At 57.0% G+C, this 13,243-nt stretch overlaps 1 protein-coding gene across 1 annotated transcript in view; it reads left to right on the plus strand.

Annotated features, from left to right (window-relative positions):
* LOC115278167 (transmembrane protein 132C-like) overlaps positions 1 to 13,243 on the plus strand; it is a 107,899-nt gene that overhangs the window by 92,653 nt on the left and 2,003 nt on the right. Inside the window, exons 3-5 of the mRNA XM_029922611.1 lie at positions 6,806 to 7,011; positions 8,110 to 8,383; positions 9,326 to 9,517. Coding sequence (XP_029778471.1) covers positions 6,806 to 7,011; positions 8,110 to 8,383; positions 9,326 to 9,517 — 672 coding nt within the window. The remainder of the gene's footprint in view (positions 1 to 6,805; positions 7,012 to 8,109; positions 8,384 to 9,325; positions 9,518 to 13,243) is intronic.

Here is a 13,243-nt window from a genome sequence, read left to right on the forward strand (position 1 = left end):
GGCACGGAGGCTGCCCGCAAGGCGCAGCACCTCCAAGGCCTGAGCCGGTGCGGTCGGCTGTCACTTCTGGTCACGTGCTCCCGGCCAAAGCTGGTCACGTGGCCAGGCCCCCATCAGCGGGAAGGGGAGTCCGCCCACAGTAGGAAAGAGGGAAGAATCAAAACCAAACAGCTCCATCATTGCAGACCAGTGGGCATCAGGGTCGGGAGCAGGCTCTGGGGTCGGTCTGGCCCACTGACTACCTGCTGTGTGAGGTCGGGTGAGTTACCTCACCTCTCTGTGCTCCGTTCCTCACCTGAAGTGTGGATGTGATTAAAAAGGTAAAGTGGATCCCTTGTGTGTTCATAGCACGGCTTCGGAGAGACCATCCACGGGCGCCTCTTAAAGTGGCTCCTGGCTCAGGGTAAGCGCTCGGCAGATGCTTGCTGCCTTTGCGCAGGGCGTGCAATTGCCAGTGAAAGCCCGCCTCCTCGTGTGCACCTGTGCATGTGTGCACCTGTGTGTGCGCCTGTATCTGCCCTGTGTGTGTGTGCACCTGTGCATGTGTGCACCTGAGTGTATACCTGTGCATGTGTGCACCTGTGTGCGCCTGTGTGTGCGCCTGTGTCTGCCCTGTGTCTGCCCTGTGTGTGTGCACCTGTTCATGTGTGCACCTGTGTGTGCACCTGTGTGTGCCTGTGTCTGCCCTGTGTGTATGTGCACCTGTTCATGTGTGCACCTGTGTGTGCACCTGTGTGTCTGTGTCTGCCCTGTGTGTGTGTGTGTGCACCTTTGTGTATACCTGTGTTTGCACATCTGTGTATGTGTGTGTGTATGTGCCTCTGTGCATGTGCCTGTGTGCTGTAGGGGCGCAGAAGGGGAGTGGCAGCCCCGAGTGTACCTGAGGCAAGGGGTGTGTGGTGAGCCCCACACCTGAGCACCAGGTCCTATTCTAGGCACTAGGGATGCAACACTGAACAAAACAGTCAGAAAGCTTTTCATCCTGGAGTTTGTGCGCTAGAGAAGGACAGAGACAGCCCACGACAAATAGGTCACACACGGGGTAAGGAAACGCAGTAAATGATGAAAGAGAAAACTAAAGCGAGGCGGGCATCTGGGGGAGCTGCAATCCTAATGCAAATGTCAAGGGAAGAGCCTCTGGGCAGTTTTCGTCTGAGTAAGGCAGCGTTTCTCTGTGTCAGCGCCGTGGACACCCGGGGTCTGCTAATCCTTTGCCGGGGGCGTCCCGTGCCATGTGGGATACGGAGCAGCATCGCTGACTGCAGCCATTAGAGGCCAAGCGCACATCTTCCAGCTGTGACAAGCCCTCCCTGGTTGTGACAACCAGAAAGATCTCCGAGGACTGTCAGAGGCCCCCAGCTGAGAACCACTAGGTTGCAGGGGTGTGGGGGGGGGGAGTGTGGAGGGCCCGGGGCACATGGGACAGATGAAGATGCACAGGCGATGCGTGGGAGGGCCGGCAGGGGCACATCAGGGGAGGGCCTGTACCTCCCGGAGGGTTTGTCCAGAGTTTAAAAGGGTTCTGTGGTCCACACTCAGTTGTGAGCACGGGCGCAGATGAACACAGTAACTCCCCAGTGCAGACGAGCTCTGTGCTGGGAGTTCCTGCCCGTCCCCGCAGACCCCTCTGCCTTCTCCTCCCGCTCCGGGCCGGCCTCTGCGGGGGGCTGTACCAGCCCGGTGGTCCGGTTCCCCGGGGGCTGGGGCACGGGGGCGGGGCTCCCGCAGACGGGGGCGGAGCCAGGAGGGTCAGTGCCCTCATCCCTTTGGGCCCCTGCGGAGAGCTTGCAGGCTGCCCGTGGCTGTGTCGCCCACCAAAGTCCCCGCTTCCCGAGGGGCACCCTCAGTGGGCAGCGCCCACACTGTGTTCCGGAAGTTGCCCCTCATGGGGCCATTCCGGTGGTGCCCCGGCTCCGGGGGCTGCGTGACAAACGACCACACACTGGGGTGCAGAGGGCGGTGCTATCCTCCCGCAGCCCTGGGGGCCGGAAGGCGCTGCCTCGGAGGGGCCCAGGGCCGGGTCTCCAGCTCCCGGTGGCTGCGGTCCTTGATGCGCCTCGCGGTGGCCTCTGTCCGCGCCTCCCTGGGTCCCCACATCACCTCCGAGTGCCCGCGTCGGGTCCTGGCCTCTGTGCGTGCAGACTCGGTCCTCTGCACCCCGCCCCCCAAGCCGGTGATGACCTCGCGTCAGCCGATTCCCTCTGCAGAGACCTATTTCCAAACCAGGTTTCATTCGGAGGCCCCGAGTGGACACGGATAGGGAGGATGCCCCTCCAGCCTCCATCCTTGCATCTCTTGCGGACTGAACTGAACCGTAGTCCTGTCTACACCTTTGAAAAGAGTCCCTCTGTCACACCGTCCTCTGGGCTGTGCGCAGCCTCTGTCCTTTGCCCAGATTGGGACTGATCCAGCCCACCGAGCAGGCTCCCTGGGGATGGACCAAGAGACTGAGGGCCACCCGTGGATGTGGACGTGATCCCATCAGGCTCACTGGCCAGCGGCCTGTCTCAGCCCCTTCTGTCCCTGCCCACCCGCCAAAAGGAATGGAGATGACCGAAGACCCACGGGGCACGAGGAGTGACTTCCAGGGCCAGCCGTGGGACGCTGCCCCACCGCGGGCAAGCCGCCCCCTCAGCGAGCCCCCCTTTCTCCTCTACACAGTGGGTTCACGGCTGGTGCCTGTGGCTCCAGAAAGGACCCACTGAGGAAAGCACATCGCCAGTGTGAAACAAGGCATTGCTACTGCCCGAAACCACACACTGTTGTATGTGAACTGAGCAAGTTCATGCCTGTACTCAGGGGTATAGGGAATGTAAATCTAATTTTTTGTATCTGAATTTAATTTCTACTTCCAGCCCCCAGGCTCCGAAGCAGGAAAAAAAAAAAACACCACTAAGCCAAGAGTTTGATTTCTAAACATACTACATTTGAGATGCTAATTAGAGATCCAAGTGGAGATGTCGAAAAAGCCATTGAGTTCTGACAGGATGCCGGGAGGCAGGAGCACAGCCGTGGTTTCACTAAATTATTACAGGAATGAAAGGAGTACGTCCTAGACTGGATGTCCGGGTCCCCCCACCCAATGCCTGGGCTGAGACTCTAACCTGTAATGTGACAGTGTGACAACGTGGGACTCTGGGGGGTACACCTGGGCCGTGGGGGTGCAGCCCTCGGGGACGGAGTCCGTGACCTCACAGGAGAGACCCCAGACCGTGCGTCTCCCCTTCCACCGTGGGAGGACACGGCGACGGAGGGCAGATTCTCACCAGACCCGCTGGCACTGTCATCTGGGGCTCCCAGCCCCCAGCAGTGTGAGAACAAGGGTCCGTTCTTCACCCCCAGCCCTTGGTCCTCCTCCCAGACAGACCAAGACGGGAGATACAAGACGCCATGGAAAGAGAAGGGAACTTGCATGACTTGAAGGAGTGAGCCTCTGCGTGTGGCCCCCAGATTCCGAGCGTCAGCATCCCCTGGGACTTTGCTAGAAATGCAGATGTGGGGCCCCCAGTGGGATGTGAGACTGGGGGGCGGGTCCAACAGTCTGGGTGCTGACCCGCCCTCTTGACACTCAAGTTTGAGGACCTGCTCGGCTTCTTTCTCAGTCGGAAGTCACGGTGGATGTCAATGGTTGACCAGCAGGCTTGTCTCTCCCCGTGGAAAGTGGTCCCCAAGTGGTTCCCCACGGAAAGGTGACGTCACCAGGAAGGTGCCAAGGCCCAAAGGACAACAGAAGATGTCAGCCAACCAGGTGCTGCTCAGCCAGACCCACGCTGGCCCCTCCAGATCCCAAGAGCAGACCTCAGTGGCTGGTTCAGCGGCCATCAGGCATTCACCCTGGATGCTCTCAAGGTCAGAGGGGGCAGAAGCCAGCGGCCAGCTTTCTCCATGGGGGGCACATCCACCCTGAAAGATGGAAGAGTCCCAAATGAAGCCAAGAAACTGAAAGGATTCCTCTGGGCTTTCGGTTCCTTTTTTTTTTTTTTTTTTTGCAGATAAGCCAGCTCATTTTGTGATAGTGTGGTAATCACCTCTAGCCACTTAGGAGATGATTAATGCGTCCTGAGACTCCCCCAGACATTTATGACACCTTCCGGAATAGCAGCGACAATGGCTCTATCACACACCGCAGCTCCATACCCTCGGCGTTCCTCTTAATTATTTATATATTCTGGATCAGCCAGGGTCCCTCCCACCAGAGCTCAGGAAGGTAATAAATGAGGAAAGTCAATGGTCTGTAAATTACAACATTGATTAAAGAAGTGATTACTGATATAAGTCTTGCTCGGCTATTATGCTAATGCCTGCCCAGATCCAGGATAGTGTTTCCATGCTAATGGCAAGTCTGGGACAGAAACTAAAATTGGTTTCCACCCTTCATCAGTAGGTAAACATTTTGAAACCACTCCTGACCATGAGAGAGAAGGACCCGTCCATGTGTCCCCTCCCAGCTGCTCCTGCCACTGTCCCCGGCAGATGGAGGAAATTCTCTCGGCCCAGCCCTCACCAGCTGCCCTTCCAAACAGAAGTGAGAGTTGGAGATGAAAATTGGGCTCGGGGTAGCCATCCGCAGTTCCCAGAGGCCGGAGAAAGAGAGGGTGATGGCGCAAGTTCATTGCTCAGCATCGATGTGGTTTAAGTGGGACCCCGCCCCCAAAGATGCTTCTTCTTCTAGAGTGCACAGTCCCGACAGGAGACAGATAAGCAAATTGGCAATTACAGCTTAGCGTGTTAAGTGCTATGTGAGGAGTCCACGTCTGACTTCATTAACTCTGGAGTTTCCGCAGAACTGTAGGTATATGCATTTCCATAGCAAGAATGAGCTTGACGTGTGTTCTCGATGGAGTCGGTGACCCCAAAAAGGTTAGGGAACACGGCTTGAGACCTTTCTGGAAGCTTCCAAGTAAACTTCTTGTGTTTCCACTGCGCTTGGCTCCCTCATGTCTCAGTCTCTGACCACGTGTCCCCTCACACTAAGGTCCTTCTTTGTTGTCTTGGAGCAGGCATTGCCATGAGGAAAGGGTTCCATTCACTCATCCGTCCAGCTCTCCATCAACCCACCCATCTACCCATCCACCTGCACACACACACACACACACACACACACACAATCCATTCATCCACTCATCTATGCATCCATCCATCCAACCATCCATGCAGCCATTCAACCAACCAATAATCCATCCATGCATAAATCATCCATTCTTTCACCCACCTATCCATCCACCCACCCATCCATCCATCCATCCATCCACCCATCCATCCATCCATCCATTCACCCATCCATCCATCCACCCATCCATCCATCCATCCACCCATCCATCCACCCATCCATCCACCCATCCATCTATCTGTACATCCATCTGTCCATCGAGTGTCCACTCCGCCAAGCTCCTGTTTCTTGAGCATCTGGTATGAAGAACAGAGACATCAAAGATATAAAAAAGGTGTACTTCTTCCTTCAAGGATCTGATAGTTTTGTGGTTGGTCTGGACACACCAGGCCAGCATAAATCATATCCTATAAACTTGAATATGCAGGACAGTCATGTCATGTCTTGAAAACCCCACTTGATTTCTATTTTTCATTTGCAATTCATTAAGGCTGCAGAACATAATCCCAGTCTAATTTTCAGGAGATGTAACTATTATTGCCCAGGCCTTGGGAGAGGGGGCTTCTTCGTCTTCGCCTGGTCTGCCTGCATTCCCTGGGAGCATCCAGTATCAGTCAGAGTTACCTAGGATACGGTCCTTCCCCATCGTGGTGCTGGTCCAGCCCACTCCCAGGGAACAACACGGGCATCATTGTGCTGTTTCCTCCTCCCCTTCCCCACCAAGAGTGTCCTTGGGGCCATAGACAGATTCATCTCCCAAAGGGATTAGACTTTGGGACACACAGTCTTAATGCTTGAAGACTTTTATTTTATTTTCTATGTGTTTATTTTGCTTTGTGCTCTGTCTTGTCTCTTTCCTGAGGCAATGATGTGGTGGGAACTGGAGAAACAAGGGAAGGACACACAGGGAGGGAACATACTTTGGAACGGCCATGCCGCCCTTCACAGGATAAGCAGTTATAATACAAATACATAAGCCATCTTGGGGGGTCGGGGAGGTGCCTGGCCGGGCCAGCAGGGAAGGAAGGCAGAGGGAGTCTGTGTGTGAAGGCCCGGGTGTCTGGGAGGCTGTTGGGGCTGTGGGTAATCGTGGGAGAGTGAGTCAGGCTGGAGAGGAAGGCAGTGCCAACCCTGCAGGTCCTGGGGGGCTGGTTTATGGGCAGACATCATCTCTGGGCCCCACTCAGAGTTCAGCCTCAATCTGTGCGGTTTCAGCTCACGTAGGGACAGTACCGCCTTCCACCTCGAGCTACGACTGTTTTCTATCCCGGGGCCTTCGCGGATGCCAGGGGCCTGTGTCTCAGCCTGGAAGTGCAGGGCAGTTAGCGCACGGGGGCAGTGAGAGAGCGGAGCTGGGAGCTGACATCCCTGTCCTTATCCTTCAGGGGAGCAACTTTGTGGGCTTTCATGAGGCTTCAGAGAAACTGATCCACAGCAAAGAAGTAAAAATACATCTCCCTCACTCTGCTCCCTGGCCCCTGCTCCCTGGGACCATCTCCCAAGTAAACCAAATGCACTGAATCCTTGTCTCAGGCTCTGCATTGGGAGGAACCGAAATTAAACATGCATGCTCTGCCAAAAAAAAAAAAGAAGAAGAAGAAGAAGAAGAAGAGGAAGAAGAAGAAGAAAAGGACAAGTGGAAGAAGGGTGGACTCCAGAGCCCAGTGACTTTTCCATCCCCTTCTGTCTTTGCAGGTGTCTGAAGGCTGTGATGACGTGTTTGTCAATGGCAAAGAGATAAAAGGCAAGGTGGACGCGGTGGTGAACTTCACCTACCAGCACCTGAGCGCCCTCCTGCACATCACCGTGTGGGTACCCCGGCTGCCCCTGCAGATCGAGGTCTCGGACACAGAGCTGAGCCAGATTAAAGGCTGGAGGGTCCCCATCGTGGCCAGTAAGAGGTGAGCCCCGGATGCAGGGACAAACCGGAGTCGTGATGACAATGGTTTTATTTACTGATCGCACCACCGACGGAGCCAGTACAGGGCCCGGCACACGGCAGACACCGGCACAACGCTGTGACCACATTGTCTCCAGCCTAACCGAGGCCCAGAGTAACCGGCCAGGAAGGAGCCTGGGAAGCATGGGGTCCGGATCACCCCCAGGCCGTGCACTCTCTGCCCTTGGGCTTCTCATAGAGTCTCCTGAAAGAGGTCCCCCCAGGATGAGGCGACAGAAGAGATAGATTTTTCTAGCCCCTTGTCGCCCTGGGGAATCTGAATTCTGGGTTATTTTCTCTAAGTGAGACAGTGGTTCCTTTCTCTGTACTTTGTGAACATCCATAAGCTTGGTAAGTACCGTGTGCACCAAATTAATGCATAAGATTTCATTGCACGTATATTAGACTATGGTGTTACTGTTTGCTCTTTAAAAAAAAAGGGGGGCTCTTTATTCTCTGTGACTCTGGGGAGGGCAGACCTGAGTCCTGCTGCCACTTTCTAGCTCTGTGAGCTCGGGCAGCGTCCCTAGCCTCCCTCCCCAGAACATAAGAACTATAACATTAGTGTTATGAGATTAAGAGTCCATACGTGGACATACCTAGAAGGTCACATCTCAAGAGAGTAATGCAGCTCTGCTCAATAGGACCTGCTGCAGTGGTGGAATGTTCTAGAACCCTGTTCTCTAATATGGCGGCCACTAGCACACATGGTTATGGAGCGCTTGGCTTATAGCTTGTGTGCCCAAGAAATTTAAATTTTTGATTTATCTCATTCTTATTCATTTAAATTAAATGGTAAATGGGCACAGACTACTTATTTATTGGACAGCGGAGGCTTCGGAAATATTAGCTCTTAAGTCATTGTCGGTAAACGTCTCCAGGAAGGAGACGTCTAACCCTCATGCTGCCTGTGGTGGAGACAGCACTCCCGTGGGTCCTGAGGCCCCTGCCCGGGAGGTTGCCCCATGGAGGCTGCGGCGGGTCCCGGCCGGTCTGGCCTGGAACTCCAGGGCGCCCCAGTCCGTCCCTGGGACCTGAGAGCGTCTTCTCGTGTCCCCAGGCCCACGCGGGAGAGCGAGGACGAAGACGAGGAGGAGCGGCGGGGCCGGGGCTGCGCCCTGCAGTACCAGCACGCCACCGTGCGGGTCCTCACCCAGTTCGTGGCCGAGGGCGCCGGCCCGTGGGGCCAGCCCAGCCACCTGCTGGGCCCCGACCTGCAGGTGGACGTCACGCACCTGGTCGCAGATTTCATGAAGTTGGAGGAACCTCGTGTGGCCACGCTCCGGGACAACAGGGTCCTGGTGGGGCGGGAGGTCGGGATGGCCACCATCCAGGTAGGAAGCCGGAGCTCGGCATTTCTGCCCTGAGCACCACGCCGGGCACGGGGGTGGGGGGTGGCCAAAGGGCGGGTCATGGGGCCCAATTCCTGGTGCCCAGGGTGCATCCCCGGGACACCAGAAGGCGAGCGAGGACCAGCCCTAGGGAGTCCCAATCTCCTCATGTGCAGAACTGGGAAGATGGCAGCCACACCCCCTTAGCACCCCCTTAGCACCCCGCTGTCCCCTCCCTCGGCTGCCGAGTCCTCCATTCCCGACACCTGTCAGCCCTCCCCGTCCTGCCCGATTCCCCGCCCTTCATCCCGCTGTTCACCCCTACCTCTCCTCTGCCTCCCCTTCCCTGGATGCTGCTCAGGCCCAGGGTCAGGGGAAGGTGCCTTCCTCCTTCCCATAAGGCACTTAGCCATTTGGCCATGGATTCATCCAACAAACGCTCTTCAAAGTCCTCCTACCATTTTTGTTCCAGGAAATACATATGACAGGGAGTGGTGAGGCTTCTCCGAAATCCCTCAAGTTCCACCTTCCTGACTGCACTTTTTGGGGGGAGAGTAGGCTGTGATTCAGTTCTCCCACAGTCACTCCCGTAGTTCACGTTCATTTAGCATGTGATTCAAGCGGCACAAAGTCAGCTCTTGTGCGACTCTTCATGAGCCCAGTCAGCGAGGATTGCCAGGCACAGTTAACCAAGTTGTGCAGCGTACAAGAGCGCCTCATCCCAGTGGGAGGGGTCATTTCCCTTTAAAAACAGAATGGATTTTAATATTTATTGTCATTTCCCCACAGAGCTAGGGTGTCTTGGGGAGGGTGGCTTTATCTGACTCTTGCAAATGCGCAGCATAGGGGGCGGATCTCTGCCCCCAGGCCTGGGGGAAGGAGGAGGCGTTGCCAGGGAAGCTTCCAGCACCGGGGAATCAATCTTCTGTCCCGTCCATCCCACAGGTATTGTCCCCGCTGTCAGACTCCATCCTGGCAGAGAAAACGGTCACCGTGTTAGATGACAAGGTGTCGGTGACGGAGTTGGCCATCCAGCTGGTGGCCGGGCTATCTGTCACCCTCCACCCCAGCGCGGAGGACAGCAAGACCGTCACAGCTGTGGCCACGGCTCAGGAGCTCCTTCGGACTCCCAAGCAGGTGGGGAAGTTTCCAGAAGCCAGAGGTCAAAAGGAACTGGGCAGTTGCTGCGCCTGACTCAGCAAAATGTGCGGGAGGAGGGAGGCGTGGAGAGAGCAGCGGAACCAGTGATGCCGGCTGTGAGCAGCGACAGGGCTGCGTCACTCCAGTTGTGGGCTCTGTGACGACAGGACGGCAGGTGCGCGCTGGTGACCTGCTGTTGCCACAAGCTTGGGGCCCCGGAGGCTCAGCTTGGTGGGCCTGGGGCCTGGGTGGGCTCAGCTCGGTGGTCAGAGCCCCCGAGTCCGGGCTCAGCTCGGTGGGCCGGGAAGAGGGGGGTGGAGGGGCGGGGCAGGCTCAGCTCCGTGGGCAGGGGGCCAGGTCCTGGGTGGGCTCAGCTCGGTTCCCAGGTAGTCCAGGCAGCTCTCCGTACCTCAAGGTCGGCTGCGCCCCAGAACACAGCGTAATCCCAAGAGCGGCATCTCGTTATTCCCCAGGCTCCAGAGATCAGGGTGGATCTTTCCGGAAAGTGGGGAAGCGAGCTGACTTTGCTCGAGAGCATCAGCCGTGGGCCCTGGGAGCCACTCACGGCCACGTCAGGCCCCCCCGTCGCTGGCGTCCCACTCCTCTCTCCTGAGGGTGTGCTGAGCCCAGCGAGGGGAGCGGAGGAAAGTGGGGAGACCAGGCAGAGGGCAAGGAGTACTTGTTGGGAATGGGTAATGCATTAGGGGGTGACTGACATCTCAGCCTTCCTGGCTTGGGGGCAGGGGCCCCGACCCCCATCCAGGGTCTCCCGTCTGTCTTCATCAGCTGATGGTAATTGGAGGTCCCTGCACTGACTCGGGGGGAATTATAGACGTAGTTCATTCGATTTGCAGACACGGCTCTGGAAAGGACAGAGCTCTAAATCATCCCTGGGCACGTGTTGTTTTAAGTCGTTCAGAATTTCTCATCTTTGGGGAAATGCACTGGCTTCTGCTGGACAAGCCCTGCGTTCCGACTCACGGGAACGAGCTAATGGAGGGACCGAACCCTCGACCCCACAGCAGGGCTGATGCAGACGGACCTCGGCAAGCCCGCGGGGTTCTGAAGCCTTCATTCAGATTGTCTGCCATTCGGGGGGCTTGTTTTATGTGAAGTTCTTTCTCCATCTAGAGTTCATGAAGAAAAACTAGTTCAGGATGGACAGTCAACCAAGATGAACTCACAGACTGTGAGCACTGTCTATCCTGGGCCTCGGCGGCTGGAGGCCGGCTCTGAAATACAAACTCGGGAGGATTTTTACAGCCGTAAACACGAGGGTGCTAGCAGATACCTTGCCTGTGCCTCGTCTGTTCTGAGAAGTCAGGACCGAGGGATGAAATGAGAAATCACCGGCACTGATGCATTCGATTTAGCCGTTAGAAGGGGGTCAGTCCGACTGTGGGACTTGCCAGTTGATGTGCCCAGAGGGACAAGGGTGGGAAGCAAAACTACTGAGCCATATTGCCTTAATTTTGATGCCCCAGAAGCTAAGCCTCCGTGAGGATTCACGGTCAAGGACGCAGGCTCCAGTAGCCCGCGGTGGTGGCCCGTGTCTTCCGGGGAACCCCCCAGCCAGGGATGGCCAGGCCCAGGGAGCCCGGATGTATGCACGTCTTCCATTAGTCGTTGTTGAGGGCTGCTTTCGGGGGGCTGTGAATTCCTTGGCACTCCTGGCTCCAGGCATGACCTCACGGGTTCCAGAGGCCAGAGAACGCCCTCAGACAAGACAGCCTTGCAGAAGTGGCCCCTGGAAGCTGAGACACCGAGAGGGGGAGTGGGTAGGTGCCCACAGCGAGTGCCGTGCCATCCTGAGATGTCGGGCCCGGCCTCACTCACTCCTCGTGCAGCGGGTGTTGGTCGGACTAGTTACTAGTGACCGACCAGACCCCAGCTGGCTCCAAGCAGACATGGGTGTTTATCAGCTCATGCGTGGGGATCTGTCTTCAGGTCATGCTAGATCCAACTGTCCTGAATGCTGGAGAATGTCCAGGCACTATTTCTGTGGACACCGCTCCCCCCATTTGCCTCCTCCATACTTGTTCCCCCCCGGCACTGTCCTTCCTTTCTGTGATCGCGCCTTTTGTGGGTCCCATCTCTTTTTCTTCCTGTGATTGTGTTTTGGGCAAATTCCTTAGCTCCGGCTTCCTGGCTGCTGTCTTCCCCAAAGCTGTCTCATCTGCTTTGCCAACTAGCCGTTGGGTAATTTCAGCGGGAGCATTGTTTCTAGAAGTCCTCTCCACACCTCCCTGCTTTTTCCACTCAGCCCTCTCTCCTCTGCACCGTGGCTTCTGCTCAGCTCCTTGTCCCTGGACTGTTTTATTTCATGGGCTATTTTGTTGTCGCTGCTCGTTCACTTTATTTTATCATCTTTGTCAGCTGTCCCATTATCCAAAATCCTTGCTCTGCGGATCGAACTGCATTTTTACGATTCCCTCTCCTGGTACAGCCCTTCCTCCTCGGGACTGTGATTTGTTTTTTTTAAACCAGAAGTGCCTCTCGAGCTGTGGCCCTTTGCTCCCGACAGGGATTCCTCGAGGGCCTGCGTCTGCACGGGCCCAGCCCCAACCCTGTCCGCTGCCGGCAGCCGTGCCCCATACAGGCTGTGTAACCTCAGACCCCGCGGGGGGCTTTGGATTTGCAGGGGTCACATTTTCCCGGCGGAGCTCGGAGCACACGCGGGCATCGTTGCTGTGGGTAGGACGCGGGCATCGCCAGCTGCCTTGACAGTCCTGCTTTCACGCAGAGGGTCCCGTCCCCCCGATAGTCCCTCGGTGGCCATCAGCGTCTCTACCACTGGCTGTCAGGCCTTCTGAGTGGCTCTGACCCCCGCCCCCCAGCCCACCTCAGTGCAGCTGTCTGTATGGACCCCTCGGGACGCTTCCCTCTTCCTGTCTGATGCCTGGGAATTTACATGTATATTCTCACTTAGCCTGTCTACTCTGTGGTCGGAACATGCTCTTCAGAGACCCTCCCTCTCTCCATTTCTTATCTCTTCCGCCTGCATGGGCCTCCTGTTCCAGCGGACCCCCCTCAAGGGGTTACAAGGTGGCCACTACCTCTGCAAGCTTGCACCCCGGCTCAGCAGTCCGGGGGATGCAAGCTTCCCGCCTGTGTTCCCCCTCCCCCGACCCCCAGGGATCCCCTCCTATTGGCTGCCTTCCATCCGATGGTGCCAGCCCCCCCCAACATGCGGGCTGGCACTCTGAGTGGGGAGGACTGGGTGCTCCAAAGAGAAGCTGGTGTTCGGTCCCGGCCGGAAGAGAGGGATAGAAAGTGTCCGGGCCAAGTAGATGTGCGACTCAGACCCTGGGCTGGAGGGGTTCACACGCTCACTTAGGATTAAGACAAAAATGGACCCTGAGAAATAGTGTATTTAACTCACAATTCCCGTCGAATTTCAGCCCTGGGTCCATGCCCAGAAGCCAGGACCAGGGGAGACCCGGGGCCCTTGACCCACAACAGACCCCTGGGGTTGCATGGGCTCTTCCCGCCCCGATCTGCTCCCTGACTCTCCCCAGCACTTCCAGCGCACTGATCCCGCCCCGCCCGCAGCTCCCCTGCGCAGGCGAGCACACCCCGCCTGTGCACACCGCACGCAGGCCCCCGCCGCCACCGCCGCAGCCCCGCGGGTTTCTTCTCTCCCTCCGCCCCAGCCGCCCTCTCCGAGGCTCCTCGCCGCCGTCAGGCTTCTAACACGTGTCCCTAAATGCCTGGTCTTAGGCA

This window comes from Suricata suricatta, chromosome 14, assembly GCF_006229205.1.
Source record: "Suricata suricatta isolate VVHF042 chromosome 14, meerkat_22Aug2017_6uvM2_HiC, whole genome shotgun sequence".
Taxonomy (NCBI): domain Eukaryota; kingdom Metazoa; phylum Chordata; class Mammalia; order Carnivora; family Herpestidae; genus Suricata; species Suricata suricatta.